The 23,399-nt window shown below is 42.0% G+C and overlaps 1 protein-coding gene across 4 annotated transcripts in view; it reads left to right on the forward strand.

Moving 5' to 3' along the window:
• Nucleotides 1–23,399, forward strand: part of dym (dymeclin) — a 548,842-nt gene that overhangs the window by 174,680 nt on the left and 350,763 nt on the right. For all 4 annotated transcript variants that reach the window (XM_043718287.2, XM_087990764.1, XM_087990771.1 and 1 more), the window contains 3 exons: nt 10,661–10,843; nt 12,755–12,933; nt 23,217–23,342. In XM_043718287.2, the coding sequence (XP_043574222.1) occupies nt 10,661–10,843; nt 12,755–12,933; nt 23,217–23,342 (488 nt within the window). The remainder of the gene's footprint in view (nt 1–10,660; nt 10,844–12,754; nt 12,934–23,216; nt 23,343–23,399) is intronic.

A 23,399-nucleotide genomic window follows, 5' to 3' on the forward strand; every position in this document is an offset into this window, starting at 1 on the left:
TCCCAATTACTCTACATTTCCCTGACTAATGCACCTAACCTACACGACCCTGAACACAATGTGTAATTTAGCATGGCCAATTCACCTAACCTGCAATCTATGGAAGGTGGGAGGAAACTGGAGCACCTGGAAGAAACCCACGTTGAGCTATTGCTGTAATTATCTCTCCTTTCCTTACAGAAGGAGGCAGCTCCAACTCCAGATTTTCTGCTAACTCCAGTAGCTTGTCCTTAATCATCTTTTGCAAAACCCCAAAAGTCACTTCTTGCACCCTCAGAAAACTTTTGGTGACTGAAGGAGCCATTGCTATCCTAAACATTGTTTAAACCATCCAAATTCAACACCTGGAACAAAAAATACTAACATGTACCATTCATTGCCTTTGAGTCCAACAATCCTAATCCCGATTTGGAACTATTGAACAAATCTTGCAAGTTTGTTATGGTTTGTTATGGTCCAGGCCAGACCCCCTCACAACCTTTTAAGAAAGTAGCCCAGGCCTTAACTTTTTTCTAGCTGTAACTGGCCCAACCACTACTACTTCCATGTAGTTGTTCCTTTGAGCAGCACCCTCAACACGAACTGACTGCTTGCTTTGAACAGCCAGACTGCTAAAACCCCCACCACACCAAACCAAACCAGAGAAAATCTGCTCTGGAAGAACTGGCCAATCCCCTTTCATTGTACAGGTGTTTTGTTTTAAACTTGAAAACCTTTCTTCCTGAGGCAGTATCTGTTAGTTATTGGTCTAAAACCCATTAAAACTGCATTTATGACCTCTCTGGGGAAAAAAAAGAAGGCTGACATAACCTTAATTAAAGGAGCAACATAGTCACAAAGTGCTTCTGCAACCTTCCTGTCTCTCCATTTTCTTTGTGTCATCTCCCTTCTTAAACAGGAGTGTTACATTAGCTTAGGACCTCCATGATGCCAATAATTCTTGAAAGATCACCATCAATGCTCCCATAATCTTCTCAGCTATCTCCTTCCGACATCTGGAGTGTACTCCATCCAGTCCAGTTGATTTATCTATCTTCAGACCTTTCAGCTTCCCCAGCGCTTCTCCTTTGTGATAGCCACAACACTTATCTCTGCTTCCTGATTCTCTGGAAGTTCTGAAATACTACTGGTTTCTTTCGCCGTGAAGACTGATACAAAGTGTGTATTCAGTTCCTTCATCATTTCTTTGATCTCCATTACTCCTTTTTCAGCCTCATTTTCTAGTGGTCTAATATCCACTCTTGCCTTTTCCAATAACTTTTAGATAACTAGAACTCTGTAGGAAGCTAGAGAAGTGATTGCAGGGACCATTGCTGAAATATTTATATCATCAATAGCCAGAGGTGAGCTGCCGGAAGACTGGAGATATGCTAAAATGGTGCCACTATTTAAGAAAAGTGGTAATGAAAAGCCAGAGAATTGTAGACCGATGAGCCTGATGTCAGCAGTCAGCAAGTTATTGAACGGAATCCTGAGGAACAGGGTTTACATGTAGTTGGAAAGGCAAGGGTAGTCAACATAGTTTTGTGCAGGGGAAATCGTGTCTCACTAACTTGGTTGAGTTTGTTGAAGAATTAACAAAGAGGATTGATGAGGGCAGAGCAGTCGACGTGATATCAGTGGACTTCAGTAAGGCTTTCAACAAGGTTTGTCATGGGAGACTGATTAGCAAGCATAGATCTCTCAGAATACAAGAAGAACTAGCCATTTGGATACAGAACTGGCTCGAAGGTAGAAGATGGAGTGGTGGTGAAGGGTTGCTTTTTAGACTGGAGGTTTGTGATCAATAGTGTGCCACAAAGATCGGTGCTGGGTCCACTACTTTTTGTCATTTATATAAATAATTTGGATGTGAACAGAGGAGGTATAGGTAGTAAGTTTGCAGATGACACTAAAATTGGAGGTGTAGTGGACAGCAAAGAAGGTTACCTCAGATTACAACGGGACCTTGATCGGATGGGCCAAGGAGTGGCAAATGAGGTTTAATTTTGATAAATGTGAGGTGCTGCATTTTGGAAAGGCAAATCAGGACAGGACATTTATGCTTAATGGTTGTTGAACAAAGAGACCTTGGAGTTGAAAGTAGACAGGGTAGATTAGATTAGATTCCGTACTGTGTGGAAACAGGCCCTTTGGCCCAACAAGTCCACACCGACCCTCTGAAGAGTAACCCACCCAGACCCATTTCCCTCTGACTAATGCACCTAATACTATGAGCAATTTAGCATGGCCAATTCACCTGACCTGCACATCTTTGGACTGTGGAAAGAAACCGGAGCACCAGGAGGAAACCCATGCAGACACGGGGAGAATGTACAAACTCGACACACAGTCGCCCAAAGCTGGAATTGAACCTGGGACCCTGGTGCAGTGAGGCTGCAGTGCTAATCACTGAACCACCGTACCGTCCAAAGAAGTGCGTAGTGATGAAGGCATTTGGTATGCTTGCCTTTATCAGTCAATGCATTGAGTATGTGAATTGGGAGGTCATATTGCAGTTGTACAGCACATTGGTTAGGCCACTATTGGAATAATGTGTGAAATTCTTGTCTCCTTGCAATAGGAAGGATGTTGTGAAACTTGAAAGGGTTCAGAAAAGACTTCGAGATGTTTCCAGGATCAGATGGTTTGAAGTATAAGGAGAGGCTGAATAGGTTATTTTCCCTGGAACTGAGGGGTGGCCTTATAGAGGCTTATAAAATTATAGAGGCTTGGATAGAGTAAATAGACAAAGTCTTTTCCCAATAGTGGGGAAGGCCAAAACCAGAGGGCACAGGTTTAAGGTGAGAGGGGAAAAATTTAAACAGAATCTGAGAGTCAACTTTTTCACACAGAGGGTGGTGCATGTATGGAATGAGCTGCCAGAGGAAGTAGTGGATTCTGGTACAATTACAACATTTAAATTCAGTTTAGATGCTAAAAGAATCTTAACATAATATCCAAGATCAATTCCATGTTGATCAAATATTTGGAATCACAAAATGAGTTATTTATTAGATTTTCTTAACTGAAATTTTGAAATTGTAATGTGAGCAATGATGCAATTTTTTTATACCAGTAAGAACTTAACTGTGCTATACAGAGGTTAAAAGGGCAATCTGTGTTGGATGGTCAGTTAGCTGGCATTTTATTGATTAAGTAAAATGATGTTTTCTTATAGTGGTCATCTGAGCAGCTTCCTATGTTTTGAAATCTCCTATATGTGTACAATTACAAAAGTAAAAATTTTAAAATTCCTATGTGGGATGTGGGCATCTTCAGACTGTGATGAGGAGCCATCTTTTTGAGCCACCTGTCTCATTGTGTATGTATACCAGCAATGCTCTTAGGAAGTGAGTTTCTGGATTTTCACCCAGCAGCTGTGACAGACTAGTAATTTAGCTTAAAGTTAGGATAGTCCATGTCTTGCAAGGCAACTGCAGGTGATAACGATCTGACTAGGAAGGTGAAGAGTTTTTAATGGAGACTGTTAGTAACTAGCAATAGGTAATGTGTAGTGGCATACTGTGATAACAAGGCCTTGTGTGTAAGGTAAGGAGTTCTGGCATAGGAGAGTTCAAGCCCTAACATTATTGAACTCAATAGTGATTCAGGAGGGCTACAGGGTCCCCAGATGGAAAATGAGGTGTTGTTCTTCCAGCTTGTACTGAGACAGTGATTTTGGCCAGGAAACAGGGTGGTGTGTTAAAGTGACAGGCAACTGGAAGCTAAGGGTCTTCTTTGAGGGTTGAACGCAGATGTTCTGCGAAGCGATCCTCTAGTCTATGTTTCATTTCCCCAATGTAGAGGAGAGCACATTATGAGTAGCAAATGCAGTGGACTAGATTTTGTGAAGTGCAGGTAAGCTTGTGACAGATCCATTTTTGAAAATTTCTTTCCCCCTGCCAGTCCAGTGAATAAGGAACATACTGCCTGCCAGAGAGTAGACAAGGTGTCAACTGGGTCTATGGAAGAAGCAAGTCAGCAGAATTTTGGTTAAACATATGCCGGTACTGGGTTAAACTGTTTCTGGGTTCTTCCCAAAGTTGAAGGGTAGGCAGTAAAAATAGAAGTGAATGCAGGTGCAGTGGTGTCCCTAATTCTCGAATCTGTCTATGGGGAGAAGTTGAGGGCACTACCATTGAGGTCTGCCAAGATTATACTACAGATTTACGCACATGAACAAGTGGTGCTGCTGAAGGGAAATGTAAAAGACAAATACCCTGCATTATTAGGATGCTCCTTGTTACAAAAATTAAGGTTAAACTGTGGCACGGTTAATATACTGCCGAACTCAAACATGAGTTTGCAAGAGATCTTGGACAAGTACAAGGATGTCTTCAAAGGAACCTGGGAGGAAATGAAATAAGTAGAAATTACAGTTGAATCCAGTCACTGGTTCTCGAAATCTGAAGGCACATCTGTTTCCATACGTCATTTGGCCTAAAGGTTAGGTAGAACTAGGATGGTGGAACTCGAATGGCTTGTGAATCTGAGTTTGACCACCAATGAATGACCACTCCCATCGTTCTGGTCTTAAAAACAGCTGCCGTGGTGAGGATTTGTAGTGATTGTAAGATTGCAGTCAACCAAGCTCTGTGAATCAATACCCCCTTCCATTTGTTGAAGACCTATTCACTGGACTGGCAGGGGGAAAGAAACTTTCAAAAATGGATCTGTCACAGGCTTATGTACAGGTTGGGGGGTCGTGAAGGAGTTTCAGCTGCTGCTGATGATAATGACCTATGGGACTGTTCTGGTGCAAACGACTTTCTTGTAGCATCCAGTCAGTGCTGGCTGTGTTCCATAGGGCCATGGATCAAATATTAAGTGGATTTCCAAGGGTCCACCGTTATGTGGGCAATATTTTGATTTATCAGATTTTCTGAAGAGGAGCATTTGAAAAATTAGGAAGTGCAAGAAGGAACTTAAGAAAAAAATTAGAGCAAAAGAGGGAGGCATGGAAAGGACTCGCGAACAGGTTTAGGGAGAATCCTAAAATATTTTATGAATTCATTAAAGGGAAGAGGTTGACTAGGGCCCATTAGGGACCAAGGGGGCAATATGTGTGAAGCCGCAAGATATTGGAAGGGTGCTGAATGAATACTTCTCTTCGATTTTCACTCTGGAAAAGGAGAAAGTCGGTACAGAATTCAGGAAAAAAGACTGTGAGGAACTTGCACAGTTTTTGGCATAGGAAATGGGGAGGTATTGGAGGAAATTCAGATTAGTGTAGTTTTTATCTGTGCATACTCTGAGCCCAAGGGCTCTTTCTGCACTGGATGACTCTATGATTCTTGATAGTCTCTTAATCACCCTGCAAGCAATGGCCAGTTGGAGAGATTTCCTCAGACCATAAAGCAGGCTTTAAAGGCGGTTGCTTGGATGGTGAATCAACATGTTCTTCAGCATGTATGGAACATATTGCATGCAACAACCCAGCGTTCAGTGGAGTCCTTTATGTTCAACTATCAATTGCAACCAGAAGGGACCAATGGTAGACCATAATCAAGAAGGACAGAAGGGCAGGAACCTAGAGGCCAAGTGTATTCCAAAGAGGAGAGACTGTGTTGGCTTGGAATTATATATCTGGGGGTAGAATGGATTCCAGTAGTGGTGGTGGCTCAAACAGGAGCATTGTTTTATGGTATAGAACAGGAATGAACTGGTCTGGAGCAAACATACAGACTGGCTGATCACCACCCCTCACCAATGGAGGGGAGTATGAGGCAATCCAGATGGGACCATTGGCTCAAATGAGTCATGTGTCTCCGTACCAAGGTTCGTCGTACCCAGGATGGAGATAACAGCAGTGTCATAGGGCAACAGCCAGAGAGGGATGTATCTGCAGGACAACTAGAACTTCCTGAAGTCTGGGAGACTACATTAGAAAAGTTGAGACAGTCTACTAGGGATTGTTATCCCCCGAGAGACTGATCCTGTCAATGTAAATTAAGTAAAGGTCATTTTGTTTTCCTTTTTTGTTTTCATATTTCAAATTATGTGTACATGTTAGCTGCAATGCTCATGTTATAATCATAATTGTTGCAAATATGTAAATGGGAATTTGAAAATAAAAGGGGAGGCGTGTTATATACGTACTACCCCTTTGACCTGGAGGGGTGGAGCTTGGGTCCAGTCTAGAACTGGTTGTGGACATGTGAATAACGTTTTCCAGTTCACATTTATTATTTGTCTACTTGGTTATTAATTCCTATTTCCAAAGGAAACACCAACACCATACTCTGTACCTTGTCAGTATGTGTTTGTGTATTGTTTACTAAATCCAATCACAACTGTAATGTTTTCCTGCATTTTAACAGGACCTATTCTGACTCGGTTTATCTTCCTTCTCTGCTCTAAGATTTTGTTACTTATTTCAGTTTCCTCTAAATTCTTGTCCTTGCAGTAATCTACCTTGGGTATTCAGAATTTCACTGGAACCCTTGGAATTCTGGTTGGAATGCTGGCTTGTTTTACTACAACCAACTTGTTGGATGACGGAAGGTCCTTAAATGTGATCATAAATTAGGGTTTTCTATCCAGCATATTTGGAGGAAAATTGCTTTGTCTGCATTGTGAATATGGGTGACAACTTTTGCTAAGAGTTTATTGTGGTAGATTAACTCCTGAGCACAATGGATGGATACTTGGAGAGTCAGGCGGAAGAGGCCACCACTACAGAGAAGGTGCTGGGGAGGCTGAAAGATCTGAAGCTGGACAAATCATCTGGACCAGATGGCCAAGACCCCAGGCCCTGAAGGGGATAACTGAGGTCATGGAGGCTTTGATGGTGATCTTTCTGGAATCATGAGTCAGGGAGGTTCCCAGAGGACTGGAAAATTGCTAATGCAATACCCCTTTTTAAGAAAGGAGGAAGGCAGAATATAGGAAATTATAAATTGGTTAGCTTGACCTTGGTTGTTGATACAATTTTAGAGTGCAATATTAAGAATGAAATTATGAAATACTTGGCAATGCATGGTAAAATAGGGTTGATATCGCATGGCTTCGTCGAGGGTAAGTCATGCCTGACAAATGTTAGAATTCTTTAAGGAGGTAACGAGTAAGTTAGGCAAAGGAGAGCTAGTGGACTTAATCTATTTGGATTTCAAGAAGGCCTTTGACAAGGTGTCAACGCATGAAACTGCTAAATAGAGCCCGTGGTGTTAGGGGCAAGGTGTGGCATGGATAATGAATTGGCTGACTGGTAGAAGGTAGAGAATGAGGATTAAACATCCTGTGTTAGGATGGCAGCCAGTGACTAGTGTAGTTCTGCATGTTGGGGCACAACTGTTCACGAGTTTTGAGAAGATTTGTAGCTCAGGTTGAGGTTCTGGATGTAAATTGCTTACTGAACTTGGAGGTTCATTTCCAGACGTTTAGTCACCCTACTAGGTAATATATTCAGCGGGCCTCTGGGCGAAGCACTGCTGATAATTCCTGCTTTCGACTTATATGTTTGTGTTTCTTGGGTTGGTGGTGTCATTTCCTGTTCTTTTTCTCAGGGGGTGGTAGATGGGGTCAAACTTGAAGAGCTCCATATCAACAAACACAATCAACAAATACATCGAGTTAGACCCCATCTACCACCCCCTGAGAAAAAGAACAAGAAATGACATCACCACAGGAAATGACGACACCAACCCAAAGAAGCCCAAACATAGAAAGCAGGCGTTATCAGCAGTGCGTTGCCTGGAGGCCCACTGAAGATGTTACCTAGTAGGGTGACGAAACATCTGGAAATGAACCTTCCAGTGATCAACCTTCCAGTGATCAACCTTCCAGACCTACGTATTAATGGTTTGGATGAAGCAAGTGGAGGCATCGTTGCTAAGTTTGCAGATGAGACAAAAATACATGGAGGGACAGATAGGATGACAGCAGAAGTAATGGACAGGCCAGAACATTGTTTTCCATCTGCCACTTTGCCTAATGTGGGAAAGTGTGCAGTTATGCAGTTTAGTAGGAAGAATAGAGGTGTAGACATTTTTCTAAATAGGGAAAGTCTTTGGAAATCCGAAAGGCCTGGACAGAATGGACACTGCTAAGAAATAGTAGGACCTGAGTGGACAGTATCTGAGCAAAGGGAAAATCCTTGAGAATAAGATGAGGATGAATTTCTTCAGCCAGGAGGTGGTGATCTGTGGGACGTACTGCTGCAGAAGATTGTAGAGGCAAAGTCATTGCCTTTAAGAGAAGGATAGATAGTCTCTTGATTAGTAAGGGGACAAAGGTTATGGAGAGAAGGTAGGTGAATGAGATTGGGAAACATCAACTCTGAATGGTGGAGCAGCCTCAAGGAACGGGGCTGGCTTAATTATGCTTGTATATCTTCTGGTCTTGTAAGTAGTTTATTATTGTTCGTACGCTTTCTGGTATGCTGACCTCTCACAGATCTCCTGCAATAATCAGGAAAAGCATGTTCTTGCGATTCAATGCAGTTGCTCGCAAATCAGCATGAATTTGGCCAGACTTAGGACTGATTATAACAATTTTAGTGTAATGTCAACATCTCTCTTTTGGTGAATATATTCTTAATGGTGTGGATTATTTTTTACCAATAAAAAGAATATGATAAGCTACCTTTTGTCAACTTATTTGATCCCCATTTGTGATTGTGGGAAGTGCTAAAGACACTACAGTTAGCTTGAAGAAATACTTGACCTCATCATTACCAATTTGACGGTTGAAGTTTCATCTGTCCATGACAGTATCTGTAAGAGTGACCAACTTGTGGAGACACCTTCACATTAAGATTATCATCCAGCCTGTTGTGTAGCATTATCACTGTGCTAAGTGGGACAGTCTTTGAATGGATCTAGCAATTCAAGACTCGGCATCTATGAGACACTGTGGGCCATCAACAGCAGCAGAATTGTACTCCAGCACAATCTGTAACTTCATGGCCACTCAACCATTATCAAGCCAGGGGATCAACCTTGGCACTAAAAGCTGGGCAAATCCAACCCGGCCCATCAGTTCACTCTTGATCATCAGTAAAGTGATGGAAAGTGTCATCAGGCACCACCTGTTCAGCAGTAACTTGCTCATGGTGACCCAGTATGAATTTTACCAAAGCCATTCAGCCCCTGACCTCATTTGCAGCCTTGGTTCAAACATGTACAAAAGAGCTGAATTCCAGAGGTGAGGGGAGAGTGACAGCCCTCGACATCACGGCTACATTCAAGGAGCCCTAGTAACACTAGAACCAGAGAGTATTTGGAGCAAACTCTCCACTAGCTGGAGTCATATCTGAAACAAATGAAGATGGTTGTGTTTCTTGGAGATCAGTCATCTTACCTCCAGGGCATTTGAGGAGTTCCTCCGAATAGTGTCCTGGGGTAGGCCCAACCATCTTTAGTTGCTTCTTTCCATCATAAGGTCAGAAGTGGGGATGTTTGCTAATGACTGAACAATGTTCAGCACCATTCGTGACACCTCAGATACTGGAGTAGTACATGTTCAAATGCAGCAAGATCTGGACAGTATCCAGGCTTGGGCTGACAACTGGCAAGAAATACTTGGGTCACAGGCTATTACTGTTTCCAATAAGAGACCATGTAATTACTTTCCTTTGACATTCAGTGGTGTTGCTATCACTGAATCCCTCCCTATCAACATCCCTGGGGTTACGATTGATCAGAAACTCAACTGGATTCACCACACAAACACTGGCTACAAGAGCAAATCAGAGGCTAGGAATACTGCGGCGTGTAATTCACCACCTGACTCCGCAGAGCCTATCCACCATCTACAAAGTACAAGTCAGGAATATTCCCCACTTGCCTGGATGAGTGCAGTTCCAACAACACTCAAGAAGCTTGAAACCATACAAGACAAAGCAGCCTGCTTTATTGGCACTACACCCTCAAGCATCCACTCTCTCCACCATTGATGCTCAGTAGCAACAATGTGTACTATCCACAAGATAGACTGCAGAAACTCACTAGGCAAAAGTGAGGGCTGCAGATGCTGGAAACCAGAGTTTAGATCAGAGTGGTGCTGCAAAAGCACAGCAAGTCAGGCAGCATCCGAGGAGCAGGAAGGGCTTTTGCCTGAAACGTCGGTTTTCCTGCTCCTCGGATGCTGCCTGACCTGCTGTGCTTTTCCAGCACCACTCTGATCTAAAAACTGCAGAAATTCACTAAAGATCTTTCAACAGTAGCTTCCAAATCCTTGAGCACTTTCATCTAGAAGGGACAAGGATAGCACCATCACTTGCTGTTCCTTCATTATTGCTGGGTCAAAGTCCTGGAATTACCTCCCTAAGGTCATTGTGGATCAATGTACAGCATGTGGACTACAGTGGTTCAAGAAGGCATCTCAACACCACCTCAAGGGCTTCTACGGATTGGGAATAATGGTGGCAAACCAGCAATGCCCATCTCCCACGAGTGAATTTTAAAAAATTGTCGATCAAAATACTGTCCCAAAAAAGGACTTGGAAACTGTCATCCTGAATTTATTGTAACGGTAATGTGTCTTTGCCATGATCTCAACCTATTCTATAACTATAGGCTAAGTACAAAAAACATTTGTTACGCTTTCCAGTACAGTCAGTCAATCATCAAAATGGTGAATTGCTTTTTATTAACTGCAAGCCAAAATGTGTGTCTACAAAGTGATAGAGTTATGAAGCTCTGAGAATGCACTCATCTTTCTTTTTTCTTTTCAACAGCTGGCCTCTGGACAGTACTTACCTTGGGAGGAGTTGGGAATAAGACAAGCCAGCAAGGGGATCTGTCATCTCCACTGGCTAATCGAAGTCTTCTGCTTCTGCTTGTTTTATCTAATTTGAGCAACAGACCAGAAAAACCAAATCCATACAGACAGTCGATAATGTCTTTCAGAAATACGCAAGGTTTGTTTAAGCCTGAAAACCTTTTTTAAAAAAAAGATATTTAACTGCTTGCTTGCTATCTGTCAAATGTACTCATTGCATCAGCAACCTGTAAATTTTTGGAAAAACTCAGGCCAGGTAGCATCTGTGGAGAAAGAAAAGCCAATGTTCTGGGTCCTATGACCCTTCTTCAGAGTTTGCTTCTGATTTCCAGCATCTGCAGATTTTTGGTTTTCTATAAATTGTTTGACTGAGTAATTGGATCACGTCAGATTTAAGATTCTGTAGTAGTGCAGTAAGAGTAATATTTCCCCTGCACCCCACACACCCAATGAGAACAGTGCAGAGCCTCACTAAGTTGGTTGCTGACCTTGTTTACTTTCTTCCTTACTAGTGTTGTGGGCCCTAGAATCAACTCACTAATTCTGATAGGTAAAAACAATAACTGCAGATGCTGGAAACCAGATTCTGGATTAGTGGTGCTGGAAGAGCACAGCAGTTCAGGCAGCATCCGAGGAGCAGTCTGGTAGGCATTTGGTACTTGTACTGGTTTTATGTCATTTGGAACATAGAAATTTTGAAGCTAGGAACTGGAGTAGGCTATTTGGTCCTTTGAGCCTGCTTCGCCATTCAATATGACCATGGCAGAACCTCTGTCTCAGTCCTTTATTTGGGGTGAGTGAATGTAAGATGGTAGGCAAACATATAAGTCAGCAGCCGCTGTATTCAGTGTGGATGACTAATTTGCTGCCAAGCATCTGAAGAAACAAACAAAGACAGCAGTTCTGATCAAGAGCCACCAGATGTTAACTGTTTTCTCCCCTTAGATGGTGCCAGATCTGTTGAGTTTTCCTGTTCATATTTTGGTTTTGTACCACCACACTGTGTAAATTGTTCTGACTGAACACTGGATTCTCTTTACTGCACTTGAAAATTAGTCCATTTCTGGATTTGTGAAGAAAATATTGTTTGGTTAAACTCTAACATAAAAAGCATAATGCTAGTTGTTAACAGCTTCTTCAACATTTAAGAAGACAAAAGACATGTTCTTGATATTTTTAGGTGTATTCTCTTCATAAATGAAGGGCAAATTGGCACTTCAATATTGTTGGAAAAAATAGAGATGGAGTAAGTATAGGCCAAGCAAAAAAGATATCAACGTGTTGAATTGCCTGCAAAAATATATTTAGAGAAAACAATAGAGGATGCAAAGATTTAAAAGCGGCAAAGTATTATGCAAACAGAGGAAGGAGGAAGCTGCATAAACATAAAAAATCCAAATAAAGTGGGTCCAAAATACAGCAGATTTGAAATTAATAGTAAAAAAAAAGGCAAAGATACACAGTAGATTCGTCAGTCTTGAAGTAAAAAGGAAATATATAAGTTCCAGAAGTTGCTTGCATTTTTCTCCTCTTCTATCCAAACTACCTTTTGTATTTGTCTAGCTGTTTTCCATCCAGCACCAGCTCCCTCTCCTTGCTCCTTAGTGACGTTGAAGCTTCTACTAGAGCTTTGTTCTCTTTTATAACATCCCTACTTTTAGATGCTTTCACTTGACACCTTCCAACGCAATTGTATGAGATGTGTTGCCTGTCTAATCATTTCTTTCCTGATCCACAACATCTCTTCCCCACACTGTTTACAAAACAAATGCACAATTAATGATTGCTCAGGTAATAATGATATTCCTGATGAAGAACTAATGATTGAAACGTCAACTCTCCTGCTCCTTTGATGCTGTCTGACCAGTTGTCCTTTTCCAGCAGCACACATTTTGACTCTGATCTCCAGCATCTGCAGTGCTTACTTTCTCCTGATAGTGATATGTCAGTTTTTCATTTAGACTAATGCAAATTTGAAATTGCAAGTCAAAAATACAGTTGAAGTTACATTTTGCCAGATATTTTATTTACTTGTAATCCTTAATTTCAGATAATACTGCTATTCAATCACCAAACTCCTACTGCTTCCAGATAAATTTCAACAGTTTGTATACAGCACTGTACGAGCAGCAGAAATCTGATCAGGCCACTCTTCTGCTGTATACTTTGTTGCATCAGAACCCGAACGTGAGAACATATGTCTTGGCCCGTACTGACGTAGAGAATTTGGTGAGTGTATTTTCAGCTTTTTGAGCAATAGATTAATTGTAATTTTGTTTTTCCTGAATTTTCTTTCCTTCAATGAAGATGCTGTCTCTTGCAGTGTTAGAATTTTAAGGGTGAAGGCCAATTTTAGCCATTCAGCTTTTTGAGATTTGCTTGAATGAGGAATAAAATTAGTACTTTCTAATCAAAGTGGCCAAGTTCCATGCTCTTTAATGTGTTTATCCACTATCCCATGGGCACTCATTGCTTTGCCAGTGCAGCATATGCATTTTCCACACTTGGAATAGGAGTGGCATGGTGGTTCAGTGCTTAGTCCGGCTACCTCACAGCACTAGAGGCCCTGGTTTGATTTTACCCTTAGACGAGTGTCTGTGTGGAGTTTGCACGTTTTCCTCCGGGTACTCTGGTTTCCTTCCACAGTCCAAAGATGTGCAGATTTGATGGATTGGCCATGCTAAATTGTCCATTGTGTCCAGGGATGTGCAGATTAGGTGGATTAGCCGTGGAAAATGCAGGTTCACAAGATAGGGTAGGGGGATGGGTCTGAATGGGGTGCTCTTCGGAGGGTCTGTTCAAAGGGCCAAATGGCCTGCTTCCACTCTGTAGGGATTCAAAGATTCTACATTTGTGTTCTTGACAGGCTGTAGTTTAAATCTGGTTAATTTTGAATGTTGGATATTTTAGAGAATTTCATCGAGAGGTTGCGATTTTGTTTTTGTTTCATTTTAGAGTAGAATCCTCTTTCCTGTAAAGTTGGGTACTGTAGCCAAACTCCAGTTTAACTTCTCTGCCCTTTGCAATGATTCATGCCTTTATTGACAGAACACAAACATGGAAATACAAGCCATGCACTAATTAAATTCCATATTTTCACAAACATGATTCACTGTTCAGTTTTTGTTTTTAGAAGTGTGATTTTGTATTTCCTTTCCTGATTCTCCCAACTGGGCAGCACAGTGGTTAGCACTGCTGCCTCACAGCGCCAGAGACCCATGTTCAATTCCCGCCTCAGGCGACTGACTGTGTGGAATTTGCATCTTCTCCCTGTGTCTGCATGGGTTTCCTCCGGGTGCTCCGGTTTCCTCCCACAATCCAAAAATGTGCAGGTTAGGTGAATTGGCTATGCTAAATTGCCCGCAGTGTTAGGTGTAGGGGAATGAGTCTGGGTGGGTTGCGCTTCGGCGGGTCGGTGTGGACTTGTTGGGCCGAAGGGCCTATTTCCACATTGTAAATAATCTAATCTAATCTATTTAGCGTATAACTTGAACTAATAATAAACTGGCCATATCTATCCTTGTGTTCTCCTATTTCTACTTGCTTTGGTGTTTTTGATTGTTTTCTAAAGTCATTTAGACATGTTTCTCAAAGGAGAATACAGATATTCAACTTACTTGAATGCAGCACATCTCTCAGTGTCCATTTACTGTTTAACAAAGTCAAATTGGTTGAGACATTCCTCCTATGTTTTAACAGAGAAATCTGGGAGTTGTAGATTTGTGTATCATTCCGTACCAAACTTGATATGAAAAGAACTTATTAGCGATCAAGTTCTGAATTGTAGCTGATTATTTAGTGAAATCATAATTTCGGTAGGTATTTTTCTCATCAATTCAGAGATATGAAATGCATCTACTTTAATGCAAGGAGTATAGTGTGTAAGGGATTGGATTGATGCCTGGGAGTATGATGTTGTTGCAATCACAGAGACTTGGTTGAAGGAAGGGCATGATTGGCAATTAAATGTTCCAGGATATAGATGCTTCAGACAGGACAGGGAGGGAAGTAAGGGGTGGGGAGGGGGGGAAGGGGGGGAAGTTGCATTGCTGGTCAAGGGCAATATCATGGCTGTGCTAAAGGAGCACACTATGGAGGTCTTGGGGAGTGAGGCATTTTGGGTGGAGAGGAGAAAAGGAGAAATAAGAGTGCAGTCACACTGTTGGGGCTGTATTACAGGCTTCCCAACAGTGAGCGTGAGGTAGAAGAACAAATAGGTAAACAGATTATGGAAAGATGTAGAGGCAATAGGGTAGTGGTGATGGGAGATTTTAATTTTCCGAACATTGAGTGGGATATACTTAGCGTCAGAGGTCTGGATGGGGTAGAATTTGTAAGAAGCGTCCAGGAGAGTTTTCTAGACCAATATGACAATAGTCCGACGAGGGAAGGGGCCATATTGGACCTGGTACTGGGGAATGAGCCAGCACAGGTGGTAGAAGTTGCGGTGGGGGATTTCTTTGGGAACAATGACCACAATTCTGTAAGTTTTAGAATACTTGTAGATAAAGAAGAGAGTGGTCTTAAGGGAAGAGTACTAAACTGGGCCAAGGCTAATTGGCTCAGAAATGTGGATTAGGCACAGCTATTTGAAGGGAAGTCCACATTTGAGATGTGGGAGGCTTTCAAAGATAGGTTAAAGATAGTGCAGGATAGGCATGTCATGTTGAAGGCAAACGATAGAAAGGGCAAGATTCGTGAACCGTGGATGACGAGAAATTGTACAACTAGCCAAGAGAAAAAGGGAAGCATACACAAGGTCTAGGCAGCTAAGAACAGAACGCCTGGAAGAATATCGGAAGAGTCGGACAAGTCTTAAACAAGGAATCAAGTGGGCTAAAAGGGCTAAATAGCTTTAGCTAGTAGAATTAAGGAAAATCCCAAAGCATTTTATTCTTATACAAGAAACAAGCGGGTAACTAGAGAAAGGATTGGTCCACTAAAGGATAATGAAGGAAGGCTGTGTGTCAAACCTGAGAGAACAGGTGAGATTCTGAATAATTACTTTGCATCAGTGTTCACCGAGGAGAGGAACATGATGAATGTTGAGATTAGAGATAGAAGTTTGATTAGTCTGGATCATGTTGACATAAGTAGGGAAGATGTGTTGGGTAGGCTAGAGGTTATTAAGGTGAACAAATCCCTCGGACCGGATGGGATCTATCCCAGGTTGCTGAGGGAGGCAAGAGAGGAAATAGCTGGAGCTCTGACATATCTTTGTGGCATCCTTAAATACAGGTGAGGTGCTGGAGAACTGGAGGGCTGCTCATGGTGTCCCCCTGTACAAGAAGGGTAGTGATATTTGGGTAACTACAGACCAATGAGCCTGATGTCGGTGGTGGGAAAGTTGCTGGAGAAGATACTGAGGGATAGGATCTATTTATATTTAGAAAAGAATGGTCTTACCAGTGATAGGCAACATGGTTTTGTGCGGGGGAGATCGTGCCTTCCCAACTTAATAGAGTTCTTCAAGGAAGTGACCAAGTTGATAGATAAAGGAAGGGCTGTTGATGTAATTATACATGGACTTTAGTAAGGCATTTGCTAAGGTTCCCCATTGTAGACTAATGGAGAAAGTGAAGTCACATGGTGTGCAGGGTGTTCTAGCTGGGTGGATAAAGACCTGGTTGAGCAACAGGAGACAGAGTAGTAATTGAAGGGAGTTTCTCTAAATGGAGAAAGGTGACCAGTGGTATTCCGCAAGGGTCGGTGTTGGGGCCCACTGTTGTTTGTAATATACATAAAGAGGGCACTGTTGGTATGATCAGCAAGTTTGCAGATGACACGAAGATTGGTGGAGTAGCAGAAAGCATAAGGGACTGTCAGAGAATACAGGAGGATATAGATAGACTGGAGAGTTGGGCGGAAAAGTGGCAGATGGATTTCAATCCAGACAAATATGAGGTGATGCATTTAGGCAAGACTAATTCTAGAGCAAATTATACAATGAACGGAAAAGCCTTGGGGAAAAGTTGATGGACAGAGAGATCTGAAGTGCAGGTCCATTGTACCCTGAAGGTTGCTGCACAGGTGGATAGTGTGGTCAAGAAGGCATATAGTATGCTTGCCTTCGTTGGACAGGGTATTGAGTATAACAGCTGGCAAGTCATGTTAACATTGTACAAGACATTGGTTCGGCCGCATTTAGAATATTGTGTACAGTTCTGGTCACCACGTTACCAAAAGGATGTGGATGCTTTGGAGAGGGTGCAGAGAAGGTTTACGAGGATGTTGCCTGGTATGGAAGGTGCTAGCTATGAAGAGAGGTTGAGTAGGTTAGGTTTATTTTCATTTGAGAAAAGGAGATTGAAGGGGGACCTGATTGGGGTTTATAAATTCATGAAGGGTATAGACAGGGTGGATAGAGACTAGCTTTTTCCCATGCTGAAGGACTCAATAATGAGAGGTCATGCTTTCAAGGTGAGAGGTGGAAAGTTTAAGGAGGTTACACGTGGCAAGTACTTCACACAGAGGGTGGTGAGCATTTGGAACGCATTGCCAGCAGAGGTGGTAGAGGCAGGCATGGTAGATTCATTTAAGATGCGTCTGGATAAATACATGAGTAAGTGGGGAGTAGAGGGATACAAATGCTTTGGAATTGACCCACAGGTTTAGACAGTACATTTAAGACCATAAGACATAGGAGCGGAAGTAAGGCCATTCGGCCCATCGAGTCCACTCTGCCATTCAATCATGGCTGATGGGCATTTCAACTCCACTTACCCGCATTCTCCCCGTAGCCCTTAATTCCATGTGACATCAAGAATTTATCAATTTCTGCCTTGAAGACATTTAGCGTCCCAGCCTCCACTGCACTCTGTGGCAATGAATTCCACAGGCCCACCACTCTCTGGCTGAAGAAATGTCTCCGCATTTCTGTTCTGAATTTACCCCCTCTAATTCTAAGGCTGTGTCCACGGGTCCTAGTCTCCTCGCCTAACGGAAACAATTTCCTCGCGTCCACCCTCTCCAAGCCATGTGTTATCTTGTAAGTTTCTATTAGATCTCCCCTTAATCTTCAAAACTCCAATGAATACAATCCCAGGATCCTCAGCCGTTCTTCATATGTTAGACCAAGCATTCCAGGGATCATCCGTGTGAATCTCCGCTGGACAGCTCCAGTGCCAGTATGTCCTTCCTGAGGTGTGGGGACCAAAACTGGACACAGTACTCCAAATGGGGCCTAACCAGAGCTTTGGATCGGCTCAGGCTTGGAGGGCTGAAGGGCCTATTCCAGGGCTGTAAATTTTCTTTGATCTTTGAAATATTGTTACACATGTCTCGAGCAGATGAGACTTGAACCAGATCCTTTTAATTTAATTGAAATCCACCTTCTTGATTATCCCAAGTTGAGACTAAGTTTTCATTTTGTATTATCTGATTTATGCATGATACAATAAAATGAGTCAAATGAAGTGACATTGGATAGGTTTTGAATTTGTAGTTAGGAAATCTGTTGGGTTGGTGATTTACATAACAATATGAATATTATATTTTGAGAATCACTTACAGTAAATGGAAGCCATCATTGATTTTCAAGTGTTATGAAGAGAAATGACCAAGTATTATTTTTAAAAAGTATGTGAACCCATATAAATGTATTTAGACAAAGTCTTTTCCCTGGGGTGGGGGAGTCCAGGACTAAAAGGCATAGGTTAAAAATCACACAACACCAGGTTATAGTCCAACAACTATAACCTGGTGTTGTGTGGCTGTTGGATTATAACCTGGTGTTGTGTGATTTTTAACTTTGTACACCCCAGTCCAACACCGGCATCTCCGAATCATAGGTTTAGGGTGTGAGGGGAAAGATATAAAAGAGACCTAAGGGGCAACCTTTTCACACAGAGGGTGGCATGTGAATGGAATGAGCTGCCAGAGGAAGTGGTGGAGGCTAGTGCAATGACATTTGGATGGGTATATAAAGAGGAAGGGTTTGGAGGGATATGGGCCGGGTGCTGGCAGGTGCGACTAGATTGGGGTTAGGATATCTGGTCGGCATGGACAAGTCGGACCAAGGGGTCTGTTTCTATGCTGTACATCTCTATGACTCTATTTTGAATTATTAAACAAAGGATACTTTGAAGAGCAACACTCATTCCTCCATCTCTTTTTGCAATTCCTCTCATCAAAATGTGTGAGCTGAGATCTCGTCCAAAGTCAGCTTTACTACTTATGGAAGATTCCTGGAGAGGATTTGTTGGAATCTATGTTACCTTCGTACTCCCTTAAGCTACTCAAAGTGTCCGCATGCTGTGATTAGCATACTGACACGTTTACTTTTGGAAGCCCATGACCATGCTCAGACCTTGGAGATCTGCACAGAAGAAAAATTAGAGACAACATAACATACCATCTGGAGAAAAGGGACTTCAACAAGTTTACAACTGGTCTGGGAAGACACCTAATGCCAGCAGCTTGTGTGTTCATAATAACTTAATCAAACTATATTTGGGAAAATCAGTGACCTGTTTAAAGCTGTTCTTTCTACTTTGCAGCCTCCCTGTCTCCCAATCCCCCTTGTAGCCTCTCTCTTCCTCCATACCCTGCAGCATCCATTTGTTCCCTCTTTCAGCATCTATTTCATTTCCCCCATTGCAGCCTCCTCCCTCCAGACCCCTTGTAACCACCTCCTCCCCTACCCCTCATGCATTCTCCTCCTTCCCCTCAACCCTCTTGTTTTCTACACTATCCCTGCCACCACTCTTGCAGCCTCCTTCCCCATCCACCACTCATGATACTGTCCTTCATCCTCAACTCACCTGATGGTCACATTCCTGAAATGTTAGACAGCCCCTCGCCTTGCCCCAGTGGCAGATTGTATCCCTATTAAAATTGGAAGGACATGGCTGCCAGTAGCAGCTCAGAACTCCACTGGTGATCCCCTTATTGCTATGACTTTCCTATCGGCTCGCTGCACACCCCCTTGCAGACTGTTAATTTCTTGTGCTGATTGGCTTACTTATGAATGTGGTAAAGAATCAGTTTATGATGTCGGCATAGTTCCTCCCTGATTGTAGTTGTTTGAATTTTTCAGGGCATTTTGGTGAATTCACTTGCCATCTCTGTATTTTGAATTCTGAGGGCTGACCTATATCTCAATTTTATTTGCTGCCTTTGATCATGTCCCTCCATCTTGCAAAAATTTAGCAGCTTTAGTCTTAACAGTTTCATGTTCCAGTGTCACAACATTTTGGGATAAATTTGGAATAATCCACATTACTGTTGCTTACTGATCTGCAATTTTTGGGATTCTTCTCACTGTGAAATGATTTATTAGAACTCGTTCTTTAGGGTTAATTGGAAGATTGGCACTTAACACTAGGTCACCCTAATTTACCACCTAAAGAACTATACCTAGTGCGAAATTGTCTTCATAGTGAAGTAGAGAAAGCAGTTTGAAGAGTTTACACACCATGAGTGACTTTTGAATTATTTAACTGACCATATAATAATTTGTATGGAGTCTTGTGGTGGTGTCTCTACCTCTGGACAGGAAGGTCAGGGGTAAAGTCAATCTGTCCCCAGAGATAATATCTGAAAACCTGTTTAAAATACTTTACAATTATTTGTCAATAAAAAATGTCTAGTTATCAATTGTGGACAGTGATGCAAAGAGGAGTTCAGATTGACCCACGAAAGGGTTTCATATTTAAGACCAGACATGTGAACTATTACTCAGGAACAATTTAGTCTATTTCTGTTGCAAGATAGCATTTAAATGATTTTTCTCAGTAGTTTGAAACCCTTGTTATTCTTTTAAGTGTTTAATTTGAGTTGATTGGCTCTGAACTTTTGCTGTCACTGCTCTAGTCTCTTGTGGTGAATTGTTATGCTTTCCTGTACTTTCCACTTCATACTTTCTGGGCTGCGCTCTCAACATTAATGCTTAAAGACATGCCCAAAATTAAAAACTGGGTGAAGGAATGGAATTTTGTAAAAAAAAATCTAAATTCCACCTAGGTGGTGGGTGTATTGTTTTCCAACTTTTAATGGTGATGCATTCTGTGATCACACGTAGAGAATTGGCATTTGAACCTAAATAAAACTGGAGCTTAACTCTCAAGGAAGAGAAGAAGAAGTGAATTAAAAAGAATTTGCAGATCAATTAGGCCATAAGACATGGGAGCAGAAATTAGGCCATTCAGCCTGTCCAGTCTGCTCCACCGTTCAATCATGGCTGATAAGTTTCTCAACTCTATTCTCCTGCTTTCTCCCCGTAACCCTTGATCCTCTTGATACTCTAATCTATCTATCTATCTCAGTCTTAAATTTACTCAATGATTTGACCTCCACAGCCTTCTGTGGCAATGAATTCCATAGATTCACCACACTCTGGATGCAGATGTTTCTCCTTATATCCATTCTAAAAGGTCTTCCCTTTACTCTAAGGGTTTGCCCTCTGGTCTTAGTCTCTCCTACCAATGGAAACATCTTCTCAACTCTGTCCAGGCCATTCAGTATTCCATATGTTTCAATTAGATTCCCATTCATCCTTCTAAACTCCATTGAGTATAAACCTAGAGTCGTCAAACACTCCTCATGTTAAGCTTTCATTCCTGGGGCTATTTTCGTGAATCTCCTCTGAACATGCTCCAGGGTCAGTATGTACTTCCTAAGAGATGAGGCCCAAAATTGTGCAAAATACTCTAAATGTAGTCTGAGCAGAGTGTTATAGAGCCTCAGAAGTACATCCCTGCTTTTATATTCAAGTCCTTTCAACATGAATGCCATCATTGCATTTGCCTTCCTACCTATTGACTCGGCCTGCAAGTTTATCTTGAGAATCCTGAACTGGAACTCCCAAGTCTCTTTGCACTTCAGATTTCTCCCCATTCAGAAAATAGTCTATGCCTCTGTACTTCCTACCAAAGTGCATGACGTCACACTTCCTCGCATTGTACTCCATCAGCCACTTCTTTGACCGCTCTCCTAACCTGTCCAAATCCTTCTGCAGTCTCCCTGCCTCCTCAATGCTACCTGTCCCTCTACCTATCTTTGTATTGTCTGCAAACTTAGCCAGAATGTCCACAATTCCTTCATCTAGATCGTTAATGTATAAAGTGAAAAGTCGTGGTCCCATGTTCAATATGTTCAGTTTGTTTATTATAAACGAGTTCTGGATGTAAGTTTGCTTGCTGCGCTGGAAGGTTTGTTTTCAGGTGTTCATCAGTGACCCTCTGGTGAAGTACTAGAGGTGTGGCCTGCTTTTTTTGTGCTTGGGTGTCCTTGGGTTGGTGATGGCATTTCCTGTGGTAATGTCATTTCCTGTTCTTTTTCTCAGGGGTGATAAATGGGATCCAAGTCAATGTGTTTGTTGATAGAGTTCCAGTTGGAATGCCATGCTTCTAGGAATTCTCATGCGTGTCTCCATTTGGCTTGTCCAAGGATGGATGTGTTGACCTAATCAAAGTGGTGTCCTTCCTCATCTGTACGTAAAGATACTAGTGAGAGTGGGTATGTCTTTTTGTGTCTAGTTGATGCTCATGTATCCTGGTGGCTAGTTTTCTGCCTGTTTGTCCAACGTAGTGTTTGTTACAGTTCTTAAACGGTATTTTGTAAATGACATTAGTTTTGCTTGTTGTCTATACAGAGCCTTTCAAGTTCATTAGCTGCTGTTTTAGCATGTTGGTGGGTTTGTGGGCTACCATGATGCCAAGAGGTCTGAGCAGTCTGGCAATCATTTCCAAGATGCCTTTGATGTAGGGGAGAGTGTCTAGGGTTTCTGGACGCATTTTGTCTGCTTGTTTGGGTTTGTTGCTGAGAAATCGGCAGACAGTGTTCATTGGGTCCCCGTTCTTTTTGAATCCACTGCATTGGTGATTTTCCTGTGCTGTGCATACTTCCTACGAAAGAACTATGAACAGCGGAGGAAAACCATCTATGCAGTGTATTAAAAAATGCCATTTACAAAATGTGTAAGAACTGTAACAAACACTACGTTGGACAAACAGGCAGAAAACTAGCCACCAGGATACATGAGCATCAACTAGCCACAAAAAGACATGACCCACTCTCACTAGTATCTTTACGTACAGATGAGGAAGGACACCACTTTGATTGGGTCAACGCATCCATCCTAGGACAAGCTAAACAGAGACACCCATGAGAATTCCTGGAAGCATGGCTTTCCAACTGTAACTCTGTCAACAACCACATTGACTTGGATCCCATTTATCACCCCCTGAGAAAAAGAGCAGGAAATGGGCAATGACATCACTATCCCAAGGAAACCTATACACAAATAAAAAGCGGGCCATACCTCCAGTACTTCACCGGAGGCTCACTGATGTTACCTAGTATGGTGATGAAATGTCTGAAAACAAACCTTCTAGGTCAGCGAGCAAACTTACATCCAGAACCTCAACCCTGAGCTACAATACTTATCAAAATTCTATAAAAAAGAGTGGAAGATAGGTCAGGTAAGGTGATAGGAAAATGGAATTGGAATTAATTATGTGTAATAAACCTTTTATGTATATATCAGATTACGTGTTGTTTTTGATTTGCAGGTTCTTCCAATTCTTGAGACTTTGTATTGTGTTGAAGAACGTAATTCTCACCATGTGTACATGGCACTCATTATTCTTCTAATCCTCACTGAGGAAGATTCATTCAACCGTTCTGTGCACGAAGTGGTGAGTTAAAGCTGTTTTACAGCATCCAATGTGAACCACTTTATTGAACTCTACATG

This window comes from Chiloscyllium plagiosum, unplaced genomic scaffold, assembly GCF_037043375.1.
Source record: "Chiloscyllium plagiosum isolate Xiang-an unplaced genomic scaffold, Cpla_swu_hap1 HiC_scaffold_1, whole genome shotgun sequence".
NCBI lineage: Eukaryota > Metazoa > Chordata > Chondrichthyes > Orectolobiformes > Hemiscylliidae > Chiloscyllium > Chiloscyllium plagiosum.